At 43.7% G+C, this 22,190-nt stretch overlaps 1 protein-coding gene across 2 annotated transcripts in view; it reads right to left on the reverse strand.

Annotated features, from left to right (window-relative positions):
• Positions 1-22,190, reverse strand: part of ELK4 (ETS transcription factor ELK4) — a 171,010-nt gene that overhangs the window by 123,728 nt on the left and 25,092 nt on the right. For both annotated transcript variants that reach the window (XM_069756229.1, XM_069756228.1), the window contains exons 3-4: positions 16,869-17,687; positions 1,830-1,943 (exon numbers count right to left, since the gene is read on the reverse strand). In XM_069756229.1, the coding sequence (XP_069612330.1) occupies positions 1,830-1,943; positions 16,869-17,687 (933 nt within the window). The remainder of the gene's footprint in view (positions 1-1,829; positions 1,944-16,868; positions 17,688-22,190) is intronic.

The raw sequence follows: 22,190 nt of genomic DNA on the forward strand, positions 1-22,190 counted from the left end.
TTATTTTTATATTTTTATATAGCGCTAACATATTCCGCAGCGCTTTACATTTTGCACGTGCGTTACTAGCGGCATAACGCGGTCCGTTAACGCTGCCATTAACCCTGTGTGAGCGCTGACTGGAGGGGAGTATGGAGCGGGAACCGGGCACTGACTGGACGGACGTAGGGAGGGACTAATTCTCAGCTGGACTGTGCCCGTTGCGATGCGGGATTTCCATTACAGACGGAAGTGCCCCTTATACAATTATATACATAGTTTTTACAAATGGGGCTGATATGAAGCAGATATGAAGTAAATATAATTTATTGACTTTTTTTGTGTAGCATGACTATCTGGATTGAAGGGATAATCATTTACAGTTTGAAAACTGCTTAAAATTTTGTCAAATTTCTGAGATATTTAGAAATCAATGCAAAACATATCAACCTAAGTTTAACATTAACATAAAGTACATGTCACTTAAAAAAACCATCTCAAAATCATTGGGACAAAATGAAACATTCCAGAGCTATTGCCACATAGAGTGAAAAGTCATATTTGAAAAATGTGGTCTGGTCACTAAGGGGTTGAATTTTAAACTGCACATATGAAGTGTTCATTTTCATCCTTGGGTTGGGGAGGAATATGAGAAGAGTCAAATCGGGATAGGGGTTAGCTACACCAGCCTGTCAAATTCATGGCCAGTGGCGGCATTTCTTACACATATATGTTACCCCAGTCACTTATAAGATGCGCCAAATTCATTAAGTTGCCTGGGCCTCTTTTTCTTAATCGAACAGTTATTTTTATTTAGAAATTTAGAACAGGTACGACAAGATAACAAGTACAGGCCCTGCGCCCATCAGTGTTTGCAAAACTGAAACATATTGTCTATTAGCAATTATGAACATAAACCACCCACCCCAAGAGAAGCAATCAGCAGTGGCATACTACATGGCCGCTATGGGGCTCATGAGCCAGGGGGTGCGCGCATGTGTGTGTAGGAGGGGACCCTGTTGTCACAATATCAATGGTATCCTTATGATGCAGACTTAGCCGAATACAATGGTGGAACAGGGAGGTACCGGCTGCTAAGCACAGCAGGCGCTTTGATGTCACAAGATGGAAGTCTTTTCAGTCAGGAAGCTGTGGGGTCAGCATCATATTGTGCGGTAGAGACTACTGTGGGGTGGGGCGGCCATGGCTGGGAAGGGACCACAGACTCCCTGCTGTGACCGGGATGGGGAGGTGGGGTGGCACAATGGGGGACTTCCTACCGAGTTGGACAAGGAGAGGGCCCAGACTTTCTACTGCGCTATAGTGAGGGCATCCCTACTGTGTCGGGGGAGAGGGTTGGGGGCCACAGAGGGGGTACTTCCTATCGGGTCGGTAGGGAGGGTTCACAGCGGGGTACTTCCTACTGCTTTGGAGGCCATGAAAAAAGGACTGTAGTTGTTGAGGACACACAGAGGCTTCAAAATGGGTAAAATTATTGTTTAAGTGCCGCAATACAGGTCCTGTCCCCTATCTATAAGTTTGGAGGCAGGTTCTGTAAATGCACCTATGCATAGTGAATCTTGCTACACTGCCAAGTCTGCCAAATATACACATATATATTTTGATATAGATATAGATTAGTTGTTTGCTTTTTAATTTTTTTTGAGGGAGTGGGGTGGAAGTTCCCAATTACGACTTTTGCTATGGAGCCATGATTTCTATGTGCACTAGTATAAATGTTGATTTGCTATTGACAGACAAGGAATGTAAGTGAGAAATGCAAAATCTAACTGTGTCTTGCGTAACAGTCTGCAATAAGCACTGACAAAACAATTGTATAAGTAACTCACCTGGAAAAGAGAACTCCCATGTAGCCTGGCGGGACTGAGAGAAGCCACAGGGCTCAGGGTGCTCCAGAAGTGAATGCTAGAGAGCATGGCATTTGGAGTTAGCAATATAGGTGTCTGCAAAAGAACAAAAAAGTCAGGAAGTTTTCGATTTTATAGTAAAAGACAGAATATCACAGAATGAGCAATGTGATTTGATTCATTTGTGCAAACACCAGACCTGCCGCCCTTGGTAACTCTACCTTATTACATACAAGCTGTATATTAGGGGGGTGCTCTATGTGCAAGGGACAGTATTACGCTGCTGTAATATCCCAGCATGGCAGTGACAGCATGACTCAACATATGGGATTAGGGTCTCACGGTTTTAACCCCTTCACCCCCCAGCCTGTTTTCACCTTCACTAGGCCATTTTTTTTTTCAAATCTGACCACTGCCCATATGAGGTTATAACTCTGCGACACTTCAACGGATCACGGTGATTCTGACATTGTTTTTTGTGATACCTTGTATTCTATTGATAAATTTAGGTCAATAGGATTTGTGTTTACTTATTGGCATGCTACATTTGTCTCTTGTGCATGCTGATCAAGTTTAGTGTTGAAAAAATAAGTCTTATTCCATAGAATCAGGGTGTGGCACAAAAAACACAGCAAAACCTGATACCTGCGTTTTTGGTGCATTTTTTCAGTGTTTTCAATGGGTAAAAATCGCTAATAGTGGAGAGCCCGGCGCACAGGAGAGCCCGGCGCACAGGAGAGCCCGGCGCACAGGAGAGCCCGGCGCACAATAGAGCCCGGCGCACAGGGGAGCCCGGCGCACAGTGGCGCCCAGCTTGTGCTTCTTGAGGCATATATCCCATAAATTGCTAAACAGGTGCTTTCTGCTAAAGTAATGCCAAGCATGTGGACGTCACCTGCGGTTTAGGCCCACTGAGAGGTAAAGAAGGGAGGGGGCATTTGGATTTGTGAGCACATGCTTCACTGGATTTCTTTTGGAGGAATTCATGGTGCTTTTCTTGAGCCTTTTAGTGCTACCAGTAACTTGGATCATCCTATATTTTCACTAACAGACGAAGGACCTTAGTAATGACATTTTCTTGGAAGGCTGGGCGGAAGCCTTTATTAGTAGCACTTTGGGGTACATAAAATTTTGGATCAATTCACATTTATTCTGTGCTATAAGCTGATCACTTACATTGGTTGTCTGTCTAAATCACTCAAATATGAGATTCAGATAGAAACTATGACGAATCCATTCATTATAACGAGCCAGGTAGAGATACTTTGAACTCCTACTGGCCTCTGGCGGTGTCAGTCTTTTCAGTGGAGCACAAAACTGTAGTTGACCGCACTCTGCATGGATAACAAGATAGGACACTACTAGATTGGAGGACAGATGGACCCAAAGTGACTCCATTTGCTTTCTTATGATTAGTGATCTCTTGGGGGTCACATATTTCAGAGATTAAGATATAAACCCCAATGGACATGCTCAGTGTAGAGCACAGGATAAATGTGAACAGAGCCATATTGAGATTGTTGGGAGGCAGAATTAACAAATTAACCGCAGTTCAAGAATTTTTTACTCTTTTACACCGTTTACCGTACAGTTTTATTCTTCAGGTCAGTACGATTACAGCGATACCAGGTACTGTATATACTTGAGTATAAGCAGACCCGAGTATAAGCCGAAACCCCTAATTTTGCCCCCAAAAACCTGGGAAGACTTATTGACTCGAGTATAAGCCTAGGGTGGGAAATGCAGCAGCCACTGGTAAATTTCAAAAATAAAAATAGATACCAATAAAAGTAAAATAAATTGAGACATCAGTAGGTTAAGTGTTTTTGAATATCCACATTGAATCAGAAGCCCCACATAATGCTTCATACAGTTTATGATAGGCCCCATAAGATGCTCCACACAAAATACGCCCCATATAATGCTCCATATAGTTCATGATGGACCCCATAAGATGCTCCACACAAAATATGCCCTATATAATGCTCCATAAAGTTCATGATGGGCCCCCTAAGATGCTCCATACAAAAAAAATGCCCCATATAATGCTGCATAAAAGGTTAATGATGGCCCATAAGATGTTCCATAGAATATTATGCCCCATATAATTCTGCACAAAGGTTGATGGCCCCATAAGATGCTCCATGGAATAATATGCCCCGTACGCTGCTGCTGCGATTAACAAAAAAAATTATGACATACTCACCTCTTGCCGCTGGGAGCCAGGTGCCAGTGTCGCGACTGGCTCAGGCCCCCGGAACTTTCGATATTCACCTGCCCCCGTTCCACCGCCGCGCGCAGCTGTGTCTTCTGGGTCTCTGCAGTGACTGTTCAGGCAGAGGGCGCGCACTAACCATGTCATCGCGCCCTCTGACCTGAGCACCACAGCCAGAGGACGCGGAAGACAGGCGGTGGTGGAACGGGAACAGGTGAATATCGCATGGCTCACCCTCCCCCATCATACTCACCCTCCTGGCGTGGTCCCTGCTTCTCCAATAGTCTCTGGCGCGCGTTGGCAGCTTGTTCCTGTGTTCAGCGGTCACATGGTACCACTCATTAAAGTAATAAATATGCGTGTCACGCCTATGGGAGTGGACCCACGTGACCGCTAAACACAGAAGAGCTGCGGGCGCCGGAGACTATCGGAGAAGCAGGGAAGTGCAGAGACCGCGCCGGGAGAAGGTGAGAATGATGTGACAGCCGCCACTCCTGCCGCTCCCCCTCCCCCGCCGACCCCCTGGGACAATGACTCTAGCCTAAAAAAATGGGCTGAAAATCTCGGCCTATACTTGAGCATATACGGTATATAGTTTATTCATTAAGTTTTGCTACTATCACACACTAAATATGCTTCTTTAAAAAAAAAAAAAAAAAAAAAAGATTTTGCATCATATTTTGAGGACTATTATTTTAATATTTTTCTCCTGGCAGAGTCACGTGACTGATTATTTCCTGCAGAATGAGTTGAGGTTTTTATTGAAATCATATTGAGGTACATAATTTTTTGATCCCTTTTTATTGCAAATTGTGGAAGCAGAAAGAACAAAAACAGCAATTCAGGAATTGTTTGCTAATGCCATTCACCATGTAGTAAAAGTGATGACAGCTTTATTCTTCGCATCAGTATTACAGTGATAACACATTTATGTAGGTTTTTTTTATGTTATGCTGTTTTTGCACTTAAAACATTTTTGTTGAAAAAAAATTGCTTTTGAATCACCATATTCTGATATCAAGAATTTTTTTTTAATTTTTCTGCTGATGGAGTTGAGTGGGAGCTCTTATTCTGTGGGACGAGATGATGTTTTTAGGGATCCCATTTTTATAGTTTCACATGACTTTTTATTGTGCTTTACTCCACTTTTTGTTTGACGGCATGATAAACAGTTTTTGCCATTGTTAATGATTTTCACTGTAAAGTGAAATAGTGTGACAGTTTTATAGATCACGTAATTCTGGATGCACGGACACCAAATGGGTACTTTTATTTATTTTTTACATGAAAATGCTTACATATTGGTGTAATAATTTATTGCTCATTATTTTGTGGGGCTTTTTTTTAACCTTTTTTTTGGAGTCTCATTATTCAACTTAAAAATTTATTTGTCTGATAGCTGGTCTACTACCAGTGCTGGCAAAGGCCCTGACAACTAGAGCAGGAGCATGGCTATCAGTTAAGTCGAACTTCCCAGCAGTGATTGTGCCAGTCACAGCTATTGTGCCCGAACAATAACCTGGCAAACTGGGCATACAGATAGGTCCACTTGCGGGAACTCCCTGCAAAATAGGATGAACCAATGTGTACAATGTCAGGAAAGGGGTCAAAGTAGCCCTTTCACAATATTTTTCAATTGAAACTGTGTATGCCATTAAAAAAGGGCAGAGCCTTGGTTTCTGCATTCAACTATAATGTAATCTGTTTCTATAATTTGCTCAGAAAAAGCAATGGCTGCCGGTGGAGGACCATGTGACGACACCTATCCATCAGTCTCCTCCAATAGAAAAGCAGCTTTCCCATTTGAGTTGTGGCGGGGCTGATGATCTGGTCACATGACCCTCCATGGACGGCCATTATATGGACAGAAGTGCTGGTCAGTCTCGGAGGAAAGCTGCAATAACGAGAGAAAGTGGCCGACCATTTTACCTGAGAGTCTGTCAGGGAGCTCGCGCTCACAATCCATCAGGCCATGTGCACACGTTCAGGTTTTTTCGCGTTTTTTTCACGTTTTTCGCGCTAAAAACGCTATAAAAACTCATTAAAACCGCATACATTATGCATTCTATCATTTAGAATGCATTCTGCGTGTTTTGTGCACATGGATGCGTTTCTTTCCGCGAAAAAAACGCATCGCGGTAAAAAAAATGAGCATGTTCATTATTTTTGCGGATTTTCTGCGTTTTTCCCGCAATTCTATGCATTTGGGAAAAAACGCACAAAAAACGCACCAAAAACGCGTCAAAATCGCAGTAAAAACGCATGCGGATTTCTGGCAGAAATGTCCGGTTTTTGTCAGGAAAATTTCTGCAAGAAATCCTGACGTGTGCACATACCCTCAGGGAAGTGTATAGCTCCCTTATCTGTCTTTTTATGCCGTGCTCTCAGCTGATTTAGGACTACAACATGCAGGGTAACAAGCAGCCTGTAAAAGCCAAACGGTGTAATATTTGTAACATAACTCTATTGCGAAAATGATTTCTAGCCCAAAATTCATACGTGTAAGTAACAAAAAAAAAAAACCTTTAATTCTGCTTATCATCCCCTTCGCTCCGCAGCCTTTTTAGTTTTTGCGCTTGTTTTTCGTTCCCCTTCTTCCCAGAGCCAAAACTTTTCTATTCTTCCGTCAATATGGCCATGTGAGGGCTTATTTTTTGCGGGACAAGTTGTACTTTTGTACACCACCATTGGTTTAACCACATTGTGTACTCGAAAATGGAAAACAAAATTGCAAGTGCGGTGAAACAAAAAAAAAAAAGGGCAATTCTACAACTGTTTTTGGGATTTTTTTTTTTTTTTTACCATGTTCACCAAATGCTAAAACTGACCTGCCATTATGATTCTCCAGGTCATTACCAGATACCAAACTTGTCTAGGTTCTTTTTAATTTAAATAGTGAAAAAAAATCCAAAGTTTAGTTAGCCCTGACGAAGAAGGTCCGGAGACCTTCGAAACGCGTAGGCACTTTGGTCCCTATCGGCACCCGTCCCCTGCTTTTCCTCCTTTCTGTATCTGGTGACGTCACCCAGACTACACGCCCCCTTATTCCACCGCTCTCTCTAGCGGCGTCCTTGCAGCCCACGTGTGCCGGCCAACGGCGCTTCAGGCGAGTGGAGACAGAGCACTAGCCAGGGAGGACGCTCCCCACCAGTGAGTGCTTCTGCCGCTCCACACCGCCGTCTGGACCTCTCAGCTCCGGACACACAGGTGGCCGCTGCCCCTGCTCCTATATACACCAGCACAACGCCAGAACCTTCACCTCAGTCACGCTACTAATAGTAAGTGTGTGGTTACTTTTACATATCTAACACCCCTATATATGTACCTATTGCGGCACTAATGTAGAGTGTTGCTGGTGATTATGACCAACGACTGTCTGGTATTTGTCCATCATTACTATTATCATTACTGCTATTGGTGATTCTAGCTGCCTTTGCTCTTACCGCTAATTCTGTTGACCATTTATTTACAGCATTTATAGGTTTTCCCACCTATTTTTTGCACCTATTTTTTGCACTTTCTCGTCAGGTTAGCGCAGGTGTCCTCATCTATATTTTAAAATCCAAAGTTTGTTTAAAAAATAAAAAAATTTAATTTTCCGAGACCCGTAGCATCTCCATTTTTCGTGATCTATAGCTGAATGAGGGCTTATTTTTTGCATGCCGAGATTACGTTTTCAATAATACCCTTTTGTTGTGAATACGATCTTTTGATTGCCCTTTATTGCATATTAATGCATTGTTGTGGCAACAAAAAAACGTAATTCTGGCGTATTGACTTTTTTTTTTTGCTATGCCGTTAACCGCCATATTCTCTCTGCAAGCAGCTAATCCAAATCATACACCGTAATTTACTGCTTTATATAAAAGTTTAGAAAATTATACTCCTGCTAAACATTATGATGGCCCTCCCCGACACACACTGTGATGTCATGATGAGGTGGACCCCATGGGTCCCCTACACTAGAACACGGTACGATGGACCACAAAGGTACCGAGCACGCACACCTTTTCCACCTCTCCCATTCACAGACACGGTACGATGGACCAGATAGGTCCCACCCTCCCACTCCCAAGTACTGGCTAACAAAGCACCAAGCACTAAGTGGTGCTTAGAATCAAAGTCCTGTGCACACTGTCTGGTTCTCACCTTTCGGCTTTTTCATCGCTGCTCCATCTCCTGCAATTTGTGACCTGCTGGCTGCTCCAGTGTTTCATGGAGGAAGCCGAAGCCCACTAATCAATATAAGTCTATGACAGTCACGTTCTGGCTCTCATAGACTTGCACTGAGAGCTTGTGACATAGCTTCTGACTTTCGGACAGTTGGAAGCTGAGCTCAAAAGATGGCACCGCGAGACCTAAGCAGTGCTGATAAACAGTGAAGACGCCGAAGGAGGAGTATATGACGGGGTGCAGGGGACTTACGCTTAAAGCAGCACTTCGGAGGTGGAAAAAAAACCAGCTTGAGTGGTGCTTTAAAATTTCCTTTTTTTAATCATATATACTAGATGGTGGCCCGATTCGAACGCATCGGGTATTCTAGAATATGCATGTCCACGTAGTATATTGCACAGCCCACGTAGTATATTGCCCAGCCACAGTATATTGGCCAGCCACGTAGTATATTGCCCAGACACATAGTATATTGCCCAGACACATAGTATATTGCCCAGCGACGTAGTATATTGCCCAGTGACGTAGTATATTGCCCAGCCACGTAATATATTGCCCAGCCACGTAGTATAATGCCCAGCCACGTAGTATAATGCCCAGCCACGTAGTATATTGCCCAGTGACGTAGTATACAGCACAGAGCCACGCAGTATATTGCCCAGTGACGTAGTATACAGCACAGAGCCACGTAGTATATTGGCCAGTCACGTAGTATATTGCCCAGCTACATAGTATATTGCTCAGCCAGGTTTGTCACAGGTTAAAAAATAAAAAATAAACATATACTCACCTTTCCGAGGGAGCCCTTGAAGTCCACGGCAGCTTCCGGACCCAGCGCAGGACCTGTGATGACGTCGTGGTCACATGACCGTGACGTCATGGCAGGTCCTTCTGCCACCGGAACCTGCAATGGAAAATTGTGGCCGGCGTGAGCTGCTACGGAGTGTGAGTATAGCAGGTTTTTTTTTTATTATTATTTTTAACATTACATATTTTACTATTGATGCCGCATAGGCAGCGTCAATAGTAAAAAGTTGGGGACAAACAGGGTTAACAGCGGCGGTAACGGAGTGTGTTACCCGCGGCATAACGCGGTCCGTTACCGCCGGTATTAACCCTGTGTTAGCGGTGACCAGAGGGGAGTATGCGGGCGACAGGCACTGACTGCGGGGAGTAAGGAGCGGCCATTTTCTTCCGGACTGTGCCCGTCGCTGATTGGTCACGGCAGCCATGACAGGCAGCTGGCGAGACCAATCAGCAAATGAATAACCGTGACAGAGGACAGACAGACAGACGGAAGTGACCCTTAGACATTTATATAGTAGATATATATCTACACACACACTTCACCTATCACTGGTCCTCTAATGCTTCTTCGGTCTGTGCTATGTGCAAATTATGATACATGACATATTATGATGCACCACTGTTCCTGTACAGATTGGCATGTGGCCAACGGGCTGCAGTTTGCCCAAGTCTAGTTTAACTTGCTGACACTAGGATCTCCTCACTCCTGTCGCTTCCCGTTCTAACAGCGCGGTAAAGATAACTTGGGAGCAGCGCTTGTCACGTACATACAGTACAGACCAAAAGTTTGGACACACCTTCTCATTTAAAGATTTTTCTGTATTTTCATGACTATGAAAATTATACATTCACACTGAAGGCATGAAAACTATGAATTAACACATGTGGAATTATATACTTAACAAAAAAGTGTGAAACAACTGAAATTATGTCTTATATTCTAGGGTCTTCAAAGTATCCACCTTTTGCTTTGGTGACTGCTTTGCACACTCTTGGCATTCTCTTGATGAGCTTCAAGAGGTAGTCACCAGAAGGGCAAACATGCCCTCATCTCTAGCGTTTGCTACTCTCATCGCCACCTCCATAGTTACCAGAACAGATCCTTCACCTTCCTAAATAGGTTGTCCCTTCTAAGACATTTGTAGCAAATCCACAGGATATACCATAATTGTCAAATAAATACATGTGCAACCACCTATCTTAAAAACAAGTGTCCAACCACATGCTGTCAGAAAGGGAGAGGTGTTCTCGCGTGCGTCTCTGTCCATTCATTTGGGCTCTGAAAATGGCAGGACGCGACATTTTGCACTAGGTGAAAACCTCTAGCACCTAAATGTACGAGGGATATGAATTACCAGAAGACATAAAACATAAAAGGAGGCTTTCTGGAGTTAAAAAAAACAAAGCAAAAAAAAAAAAAACACATTACCCATATGTTTGCCAAGATATTAAACTTGAAGCCAATAACAATGAGTGAATATTCTGCAAATACTACAAACTGTTATTCAGGGATTCAGAAGGAGTTCATAGTTCAGCCAGCCCATAGACCAAGATGACTCATGTGAATAATCCTCATCTACTCCCATTGTAGTAGTGTTCAGTGTCATCACACCTACAATTATACACACAGCAAGTGATAACAACGTGGGAAGCGTGGCTTCTAGAGATTAGCAAACTAGCAGAAGTATGATCAGACTATAAAGGGTTAACAAGTGAGACATTCATCTAGCACAACCAGGGAAGCTCAACTACTACAAGGCAAGACTGAACATGCAGGAGGTAATATCAGGGAATGTGGATCTGCAGAGGAGGATCGCTCAGGTCTTCATACCCAGCTGCCTTGCTATCTGACACCTAGAAGGTATTAGCAGCGGCAGCCATCCAATATACAGGTCCTTCTCAAAAAATTAGCATATAGTGTTAAATTTCATTATTTACCATAATGTAATGATTACAATTAAACTTTCATATATTATAGATTCATTATCCACCAACTGAAATTTGTCAGGTCTTTTATTGTTTTAATACTGATGATTTTGGCATACAACTCCTGATAACCCAAAAAACCTGTCTCAATAAATTAGCATATTTCACCCATCCAATCAAATAAAAGTGTTTTTTAATAACAAACAAAAAAACCAACAAATAATAATGTTCAGTTATGCACTCAATACTTGGTCGGGAATCCTTTGGCAGAAATGACTGCTTCAATGCGGCGTGGCATGGAGGCAATCAGCCTGTGACACTGCTGAGATGTTATGGAGGCCCAGGATGCTTCAATAGCGGCCTTAAGCTCATCCAGAGTGTTGGGTCTTGCGTCTCTCAACTTTCTCTTCACAATATCCCACAGATTCTCTATGGGGTTCAGGTCAGGAGAGTTGGCAGGCCAATTGAGCACAGTAATACCATGGTCAGTAAACCATTTACCAGTGGTTTTGGCACTGTGAGCAGGTGCCAGGTCGTGCTGAAAAATGAAATCTTCATCTCCATAAAGCATTTCAGCCGATGGAAGCATGAAGTGCTCCAAAATCTCCTGATAGCTAGCTGCATTGACCCTGCCCTTGATGAAACACAGTGGACCAACACCAGCAGCTGACATGGCACCCCACACCATCACTGACTGTGGGTACTTGACACTGGACTTCAGGCATTTTGGCATTTCCTTCTCCCCAGTCTTCCTCCAGACTCTGGCACCTTGATTTCCGAATGACATGCAAAATTTGCTTTCATCAGAAAAAAGTACTTGGGACCACTTAGCAACAGTCCAGTGCTGCTTCTCTGTAGCCCAGGTCAGGCGCCTCTGCCGCTGTTTATGGTTCAAAAGTGGCTTTACCTGGGGAATGCGGCACCTGTAGCCCATTTCCTGCACACGCCTGTGCACGGTGGCTCTGGATGTTTCCACACCAGACTCAGTCCACTGCTTCCTCAGGTTCCCCAAGGTCTGGAATCGGTCCTTCTCCACAATCTTCCTCAGGGTCCGGTCTCCTCTTCTCGTTGTACAGCGTTTTCTGCTACATTGTTTCCTTCCAACAGACTTACCATTGAGGTGCCTTGATACAGCACTCTGGGAACAGCCTATTTGTTGAGAAATTTCTTTCTGGGTCTTACCCTCTTGCTTGAGGGTGTCAATGATGGCCTTCTTGACATCTGTCAGGTCGCTAGTCTTACCCATGATGGGGGTTTTGAGTAATGAACCAGGCAGGGAGTTTATAAAAGCCTCAGGTATCTTTTGCATGTGTTTAGAGTTAATTAGTTGATTCAGAAGATTAGGGTAATAGGTCGTTTAGAGAACCTTTTCTTGATATGCTAATTTATTGAGACAGGTTTTTTGGGTTATCAGGAGTTGTATGCCAAAATCATCAGTATTAAAACAATAAAAGACCTGACAAATTTCAGTTGGTGGATAATGAATCTATAATATATGAAAGTTTAATTGTAATCATTACATTATGGTAAATAATGAAATTTAACACTATATGCTAATTTTTTGAGAAGGACCTGTATACCACCCAAGAAACAGGGCTGCACTGCAATATATACTAACCCCAGTAATGCAATTATACTTGGCATCTAAGGAGTATATGCTAAATCTGGTTCCATAATTGGAGTTTATCATCCTCGTAGGGTCAGACTACCTGTCTGTTAGTATTTACCCCCCAACTAATACAAGTATAATATCCCATATATTAAGCCATTCCAGACCTCCATCTACCTCATTAGATCAGGTTGTGCTACATGTATTTGAAAATAAATACTGTAAGCAATATTTTCCATGTCAGGATTTGTATTTAAAAAACAAAATTAGTAATCTTACAATTTTCACAATTGCCACTGGGACTTAAGGTACCGCCACACTTAGCGACGCTGCAGCGATACCGACAACGATCCGGATCGCTGCAGCGTCGCTGTTTGGTCGCTGGAGAGCTGTCACACAGACCGCTCTCCAGCGACCAACGATGCCGGTAACCAGGGTAAACATCGGGTAACTAAGCGCAGGGCCGCGCTTAGTAACCCGATGTTTACCCTGGTTACCATCCTAAAAGTAAAAAAAACAAACACTACATACTTACCTACAGCCGTCTGTCCTCCAGCGCTGTGCTCTGCACTCCTCCTGTACTGTCTGTGTGAGCACAGCGGCCGGAAAGCAGAGCGGTGACGTCACCGCTCTGCTTTCCAGCTGACCGACGCTCACAGCCAGTGCAGGAGGAGTGCAGAGCACAGCGCTGGAGGACAGACGGCTGTAGGTAAGTATGTAGTGTTTGTTTTTTTTACTTTTAGGATGGTAACCAGGGTAAACATCGGGTTACTAAGCGCGGCCCTGCGCTTAGTTACCCGATGTTTACCCTGGTTACCAGTGAAGACATCGCTGAATCGGTGTCACACACGCCGATTCAGCGACCAAATAAAGTTCTGGACTTTCTTCCCCGACCAGCGACAGCACAGCAGGGGCCTGATCGCTGCTGCCTGTCACACTGGACGATATCGCTAGCGAGGACGCTGCAACGTCACGGATCGCTAGCGATATCGTCTAGTGTGACGGTACCATTAGACTCTACAGGCCCCTATAGGACTAATGTTGGCGGCACATGCTGATAATCTTATGTGTATGGGTGGGCGCGTCAGACAACAGATGACTAGGGAATGTTGATTGAAGTCCGAGGTAAGCTGCGTTACCACATTTTGAGAGCTATAATTTTTCCATATTTTGGTCCACAGAGTCATGTGAGGTCTTGTTTTTTACGGGACGAGTTGACGTTTTCATTGGTATCATTTTCGGGCGCATGACATTTTTTTATCACTTTTTATTCTGATTTTTGTTAGGCAGAATGAACTAAAACCAGCAATTCGTATAATTCTTTTGGGGGGGGGGGGGGTGTTCATACCGTTCCGCGTTTGGTAAAAATTATAAAGCAGTTTTATTCTTCGGGTCAGTACGATTACAGCGATACCTCATTTATATCATTTTTTTTATGTTTTGGTGCTTTTATACAATAAAAACTGTTATAGAAAAAATAATTACTTTTGCATCGCTTTATTCTGAGGGCTATTAACTTAACTTTTTCGCTGATGACGTGGCTCGTTTTTTGCGGGACAAGATGACGTTTTCGGCATTACAATGATTATTTCTATCCGTCTTTTTGATTGCGTGTTATTCCACTTTTTGTTCGGCGGTATAATGATAAAGTGCTTGTTTTTTGCCTAATTTTTTTTTTATGGTATTCACTGAAGGGGTTAACTAGTGGGACAGTTTTATAGGTCGGGTCATTACAGACGCGGCGATACTAAATATGTGTACTTTTATTGTTTGTTTTTTTTTATTATTTACATAAAGAAATTTATTTATTTTTTATTTATTCATGATTTTTTTTTTACACACATGTAAATATTTTTTTTTTTACTTTGTCCCAGAGTGGGAAATCATGTTATAGTGTCAGATTGCTGATGTACTGTGTCAGATCAGCGATCTGACAGGCATTGCAGGAGGCTTGCCGGCGCCTGATCTGAGAAGGCGCTTGCAAGCCACCTCCCTGCAGGACCCAGAAGGAGCCCCGCGGCCATCTTGGATCCGGAGGGAGGAGGACGGAGGAGACGCTCGGAGCAATGTGATCACATCGCGCTGCTCCGAGGGTCTCAGGGAAGAGAGCCCCCTCCCTGCGTGATGCTTCCCTATACCGCCGGAACGCTGCGATCAGGTTTGATCGCAGTGTTCCAGGGTTTAATGTGTCCGTGACCGCTCCTGGCACATAGTGGCGAATGTCAGCTGTGATAGTCAGCTGACACTCGGCCGCGATCCCCCCGTGAGCGCAGCTGATCGCATTAGACGTACTATCCCATCGGTGGTCATACGAGCAAATACCACCTCGACGGGATAGTACGTCTAATGTCAGAAACGGGTTAATTCAAAGTTAAGGACTATCCATATGAGGTCACCTTAATGGGGTTGGATGGCTAAGCTTTTTGATCAAAATCTTTCAACCAAGTACCTCATGTTTTACGTATATACCAACAGTGGAATTAATTAATTGAATAATAGTTATGCGGGCTCTATTTTTTCTTTCATATAGTACATATTGGGGTGTCTGGCTCCCTCCAGGGCTCACACCCTTAACCATCTATTTTTGCAACACAAGCTTTGCAAGATTGCCTTGCGCAGGCGTGTACTTCGGAGGACACAGCACGAATTTCAACCCAATATTGCGGCCAGCATGCAGCCAGCGGGTAAAGAAAGGGTGAATCAAACACCCGAAAACCCCGCCCATATGACCGCAAACCTGTCCTGCCAAATTCAGGTGACAGGTTCCCTTTAAATGTAAGCTAACCTCGTGAGAAGACATGTAATACTTTTGTCGTCGCTCTACGAGGTCTCCAGCTCAAGATATGGTGGTTAGAAGGTTTTAATGGGATTCTGAATCTCTTTGGAAAAAGGGAGTGCACCCATGGTGCAGCCCACTCAGTGAGGTCATGAATCAGAGTGTATAAAATTGGAACCTAATTTTAGGAGTAGTCTTTTGCCCAGGAAGTCAGCTAACAGAATCTGTGCAATTTGCTCTGATGCATTGTGATGTGTCACTCAACCCCCACCACATGGCTTGCCATTATCTGAGATGACTGTAAATGTTTTTCTTCTTTAATCCCTTTTATTTTTTAATTGTTCTGTACATACTATGATTGTCTCATTTTGTAATATCGTTTTATATACTTTTGTAAACACTGCCTAATCTTTTTGGAGTAAAAGCTAAAATATTTACTAGTCTTGTTTTCCTTACTCTAAAACGTACCCCTAACGTCCTCTAAAGCAAACTACGATACTGATTGGGTTGGCTCTTGACTCGCTATTAATCATAGCAATAGGAGCTGGTGGCAGCGAAGTGTCCTGAGCTTTTGGGGAAACTGGCAGAGACAGATGGCATTTGATAATTGTATTTCCCGCCTGAGCGGGAGTAGTTATATCGCCCTCACTGCAGTGTGCCCAATTTTCCAGTACATAGCAAGGCAGCCTTTCTGGTGATTAATTACCCTAGGTGCAGTTCCCTGACTGAACTGAGGGTAAGGGGGCGCCAGAGAGCTGCAAGTTCCAAACCAGAACTCAGAAGTGGGGATATAAATAAACCCCTGATGAAGAACTGGGGGCAACCAAACACCCCTGGTTCATGACAATAATCTTTTCTCCAGCCCCCGGGCAGATTCCCAGGGACTGCAGTGCTTGGGCAGGCAGATATGATTGATGGAGTTAGTGCTTTAATTTCTTATGGCTCTGTGAGCACCCGCATGCAGTGTTCACTATTGAATGCTGAGGCACATGCAATGAAAGATTATGTCCTCACCCCAGTGCCAGGTCGTACTTTTTTGGGAGGTGTTAGCGAGCGATTTGTATGGCCCCCGAAGGATGGTATAAATGTCCAAAAGGCCCTTGAAAGAATAACGGTTCCCCACCCCTGGTTTACAGCAATATTGGAGTTCATGTATTCGTTAGTCGCAGTGTGCCGACGCATCGAGTATACAAATAATTCAATCTGGTCAACAGTTGATTAAAAACACATAAAAACAGCAATTTAAAGACCAATAATTGCCATTGAAAAAATAACAATGAGGAAATTAATAATAACGAAATTGCCTGGTATACATATGAAGGTTCACCATGACCCAGATATGATTTCAGGATTTTCATCTTTACGTATATTACTCAGTAACCCCAAAGACCGCATCTCAGTCTCTCCAGAAGTGCTGGAAATCAAAGTATTATGTATCAAGCAGAAGCTCAACAATGGCAGAGAGAACAAACTCTAAAGCAATGTATGGTAAATGAAAACAACCAGTAGTGTTACCTGGGAGAAAAAAGCTGGCGTGAGAGATGCTGTGGGTAACGAAGGGCTGAGAATACCAAGAGTGCTGGAATCGCTACTTGTGATAACCAATGTTGGTGTCAACTCCAGCTCTTTGGGCTTTTTAGACTTGGTGCTCTTATTGTCCAGTACATAGGGCTCAGGCTCAAGATCTGCTTCAGCCTCTGGCCTGGATTCAGAATCATCTATCTCCATGTCACTAGGAAAATCAAGTTGTGGAGATCCCAAATCTGTATCGTCGGCAACATCATGATTGGATATATCAGGAGACCAAACTGGAGAATGTTTTGGAATGGGTGAGATGGAAGTGTTTGGGAGAGGGAGAGAGGTGCTAATTGTCACACCTGGAGGAGGCTCAGCAGGCTTCTCATTGGGTTCTGGAGGCAGACAAGGAGCTGTAGAAGTAATGGGTGCAGGTTCAGGGTTTTTAGCTGGTGTGGTCACAAACCTAATGACTGATGGAGCAGCCTCAGGCGTCATTTTCTTATCGATTGTATATTCCACATTTGCGGTTTTGAAGAGCTTTACACCAGATGAATTCAAGGAATTGAGCGTGAATGATGTGTACAAACCAGAGTGAATGTAATCATTGCGTCCGGAGGATTTGGCAGGAGGGCACAATAACCGCTCCTTGCTACAGTTCTCCTGGTCACGCATGATGCAGGTGCTGACAGGATTGGCAGGGCTGCCATCTATATCTCCTTCAGCTTTACACACTGTTGCAGGATCCATGGTGAGGATATCGGGGTACGAGACAAACTTGTAAACAAACTTCTGCCCATTTACTTTTTTGATGATATTCTGGAGAGAATAAGAGAAGTTAGTTATATAACACACAGTAACAGAACTATGTAACCAACACATCTCTTGCTTTTTTAGACTAAATTCACATAACGCATTTTTTGCTGTTTTTTACTCAAGGATTTGCATAGGCAACAACGGCAGTGGATTACAGGAACAGAGTGGTGGAGAAGACTTTAGAAATCTCATCCACCTGCGTAATGAGAATATATGTTAAATTTATCACAGTGGCTCCAGCTCTACCGTACTACATATATTAGACACTTTAGTCTTCCTACATGTGCGTGTACATGACAAGAATACCAACCAGTGACCCATTATGAAATAATAAATCTTTATTGCACATAGGGAGAGAAAACTGAGTGCAAACATTTAAGAAGTATCCTTAGGTACATGATCCAACAAGTGGCCATGACTAGCCAAAATCCCAACGCACAACCCCACCTTACAAGATAAGAAGTCAGTTAAATGTATCACAATATCAACAAAAGTATCTCACTTATGTAGCTGGATATTGTAACACAGTTAACTAATTTCTTAGGCTACTTTCACACTAGCGTTAACTGCAATCCGTCACAATGCGTCGTTTTGCAGAAAAAACGCATCCTGCAAAAGTGTTTGCAGGATGCGTTTTTTCTCCATTGACTAACATTACGCGACGCATTGCGACGGATTGCCACACGTCGCAACCGTCGCGCGACGGTTGCGCCGTGTTTCGGCCGACCGTCGGCCGCAAAAAACGTTCCATGTAACATTTTTTGCAGCCGACGGACCGTCTTTTCCGACCGCGCATGCGCGGCCGGAACTCCTCCCCCACCTCCCCGCACCTCACAATGGGGCAGCGGATGCGCTGAAAAGCAGCATCCGCTGCACCCGTTGTGCGGCGGAGGCAACGCTAGCGTCGGTAACCTCGGCCCGACGCACTGCGACGGGCCGAGCCCGACGCTAGTGTGAAAGAAGCCTTACATGGAACGTTTTCTGCGGCCGACGGTCGGCCGAAACACGGCGCAACCGTCGCGCGACGGTTGCGACGTGTGGCAATCCGTCGCAATGCGTCGCGTAATGTTAGTCAATGGAGAAAAAACGCATCCTGCAAACACTTTTGCAGAATGCGTTTTTTCTGCAAAACGACGCATTGTGACGGATTGCAGTTAACGCTAGTGTGAAAGTAGCCTTACCTGGCCAATATGTAGATTTTTGAAGGGTGGGTTTATAAATTAGCATTTTCACTCATCATGGCTGATTCCAAGGTTTTGGCTCATGCACGTAAGGATAGTTTCTGTATATGGAGTGTAGTGAGTTGAGGCCCTATTTAACAAGGAGATGGTGCTTTCGTTCTCCTTACACCATTCCTTGGTTAGCTTTAAGAGCAACCCATGTTTTAATTTTTATTTCAGAAGTTAATAGTACACATGAAAATAAGCAACTCTATATTATCAGAGAAACCTGCTTCTTTCTCCTACTGGACTGATCATTCACTCTGAATTCCAGGCAAAATCTGTATTCAGCGTAGACTGATTATTAGATTACTGAGACAGGAGATGGCAGTTGTTACTGCTGAGATTCTATGATGAGTGGAGGAAGGAGGAGCTAGAGGCAGAGCTCCGCCCTTCTGCCCCTTCTCATCTATATAGAACCTTATGAGCACCAACTGTCATCACCTATCTCTGTAATGTAATAATCTGTCTTCATTGAATATGAGGATTTTTTTTACTCACTGTAAAAATCTCTTTCTCAGTCTTGGGGGACACAGTAGCCGTGGGGCAGTCTGGTGCCACCTGGAGGCTGATACTATTAATGCAACTAATTGAAAATTGGCTCCTCCCCAGCAGACTATACCTTGCCTACCAGCACCAGGCTCCTCAGTTTAGTCAAAAACAGTGACAGAAAGCCAAAGGAATTAAGGCACAAAGAAAAATAATGCATTCTCGACCAGGTAACCAAGGGTGGGTGAACACAGTAACTGTGGGACGTCCCAAAGCTGACAATGGGTGGGAATAACAAACATTAGACAGATAGGCTAAGTTCACACTACGTTATTGCAGTCCGTTCAACACATCCATTAAACGGACTGCACTAACGCAAGTGCCGACGTTTGCACAGCGCTAGCGCAGATAGAGCATCTGCTAGCTCTATCTGCGCTAGCAGTGACGGACCCGGAAATGCTGCAGCGCGCGTCTCGGCTTCGTCACTCAATGACGGCACATCGCTAGCGCACGCCCATTGTGGGCGTGCGCTAGCGATGCGTCCGCCATTGAAAGTAATGGCGGCGTTAACGGACTATGTTACACCGCGTTATGCCGCTGTGTAACGTAGTCCGTTAAACGGGTCACACTAACGCAGTGTGAACCCAGCCTTACCAGAGAACGTTTTCCACCGTTGCTCAAGTGGCCGCCGGAGCAACTGCTGCCTGCAATATCTTCCTCCCCAGATGTGTATCAGCTGAAGCACAGGCGTGGACTAGTCATGAGTGAGCGTGCTCAGATAACGTGTCAATTGAGCATGCTTGAGTGCTAATAAGGCATCTTCGGCGTGTTCTAATACTATGTTTGAGTTGCCGCGGCTGAATGTCTCGTGGCGGTTCGACAGCCGCAACATGAGCCGGGATAATCACATATAACCCTTTCTATCAAGTCTGAAGGTGAAAGGATAGTGCTGGAGATGTGGATGGTACGTAATGAATCCCCACCTGCCGCCTCGACGCGCGTTTCACCGGTCTTCAGGAGGCGTGGAATGGGGATTCATTACGTACCATCCACATCTCCATGTAAGTTCTACTACCTCATTATGTGCCAGTTACTTTTGCACCCAAGCACTTACGTGACATACAAATAGTACGCACTATCGCACTTTACCTTGGCTCTAGTATGCAGCACTATCCTTTCACCTTCAGACTTGACTGAGTAATTATATACCATATGGGAGACATTGCTGTTGCTGCAATTAGCCATATTGATTGTGCCTAATCCTTTATACATTAGGATTTCTATTGGTGCTACTTTATGTAACATCTCTTGATACAGGTCTAAATGGATATAATATATTAAGCCATATTGATTTTGCTTAATCCCTTATATATTAGGATTTCTACTGGTGTAACTCTATGTAATATATTTTTTGATATTCTTATATGGATATAATTCCTAATATCCCCCCTATCCCTGCTAGTCTCATTCTGTTATTTATCTATTTTTATCATCTTGTGATTAAATAAAATTTGTTAGATTTTTTACATAAATAATCTTGGGCCTTTTTTCTATTATTTTATTATAGAAAGGGTTATATGTGATTATAGCATGCTTTGAGTAATAGTTATTACTAGTTATCGAATCTGCTTATGAGCCGGGATAGCCTGTTTGTTAGGCAGCCCCTGCATATGTTCCGGCTGTTGAACAGCACGAGACATTCAGCCACGACAACTCAAACATAGTATTCGAGCACACCGAAGATGCTCTATTAGCACTCGAGCATGCTCGGATAACACCTTATTGGAGCACACTCGCTCATGACTAGTGTGAACCTGTAAAACTTGGAAAAGGTATGGGCTGATGAGCAAGTGGCTGCTTTACAGAGCTGCAAGGTCAATACCTAGTGAAGAACTGCCTGGAAATCTCTTGTAGCCCACGCGAAGTGCGCCCACTAACACTTAAGGGGGAGCACTGGCACCTGCCCTATAAGCCTTGCTAATATCTGAGCTAATCCAGCGAGCACAAGATCACAGGCGGTCGAATCTCGGGATGAGCCTAAGGTATCTGAACGGAGCTTTTAGAGACAGGCAGCACTGACTACATCCACATATGTGAGAACCTCTCAGGGAGACGAGAGGTGGAGTACCTGAAGAAGGCAAAGCAATCTGCTCATTAAAGTGAGAAGGCAAAGAGTTTCACTGAGGCGAAACGAGTGAGCTGTACAACTGAATGCTGTGTCCCGGAGAACTGGAGAGGTCTCTCTGATCGGCCCGAAAGAAGGAGGACTAAATGAAAACTGGACCCCTAGAGGTCTCCCGAATCCCAGGGAATAATATGGTGGTTGTGGGTACACTATGAAAAACTGAGGAGCCTGGTGCTAGCAGGGAAGGTATAGTTTGTGGGGGAGGAGCCAGCTTTCATTTAGCTACATTAATAGTGTCAACCTACAGGTGGCAGCAGACTTTCCCACAGTAACTGTCTCCCCCAATAAGACGAACAAGAAACAGATTTTACCTCTGAACTGAGAATTTTAAGAATGAATATTCTGTACTGGCAAAGAAAGAAGCAGATTTCTCTGAAAAAATATATTACAAAGATGCTTATTGTCATGTTTTACTGATTTATTTATTAAATACTTTTATTAGGTCAAAGTTTCAATACACAAAACTAGAAGGGATATGAGCTGGTGACTTCTTAGGGAACAAAACCGCTTAAATATTAATGACCATATTTTATCTTATATAATAAAACATCTACCGCTCACTATCAAAACTGTCAGATTCTCTCTACTGCACTTAACAGAATGAAAAATGTA

The sequence above is a fragment of the Ranitomeya imitator genome, chromosome 3, assembly GCF_032444005.1.
Source record: "Ranitomeya imitator isolate aRanImi1 chromosome 3, aRanImi1.pri, whole genome shotgun sequence".
In the NCBI taxonomy this organism is placed as follows: domain Eukaryota; kingdom Metazoa; phylum Chordata; class Amphibia; order Anura; family Dendrobatidae; genus Ranitomeya; species Ranitomeya imitator.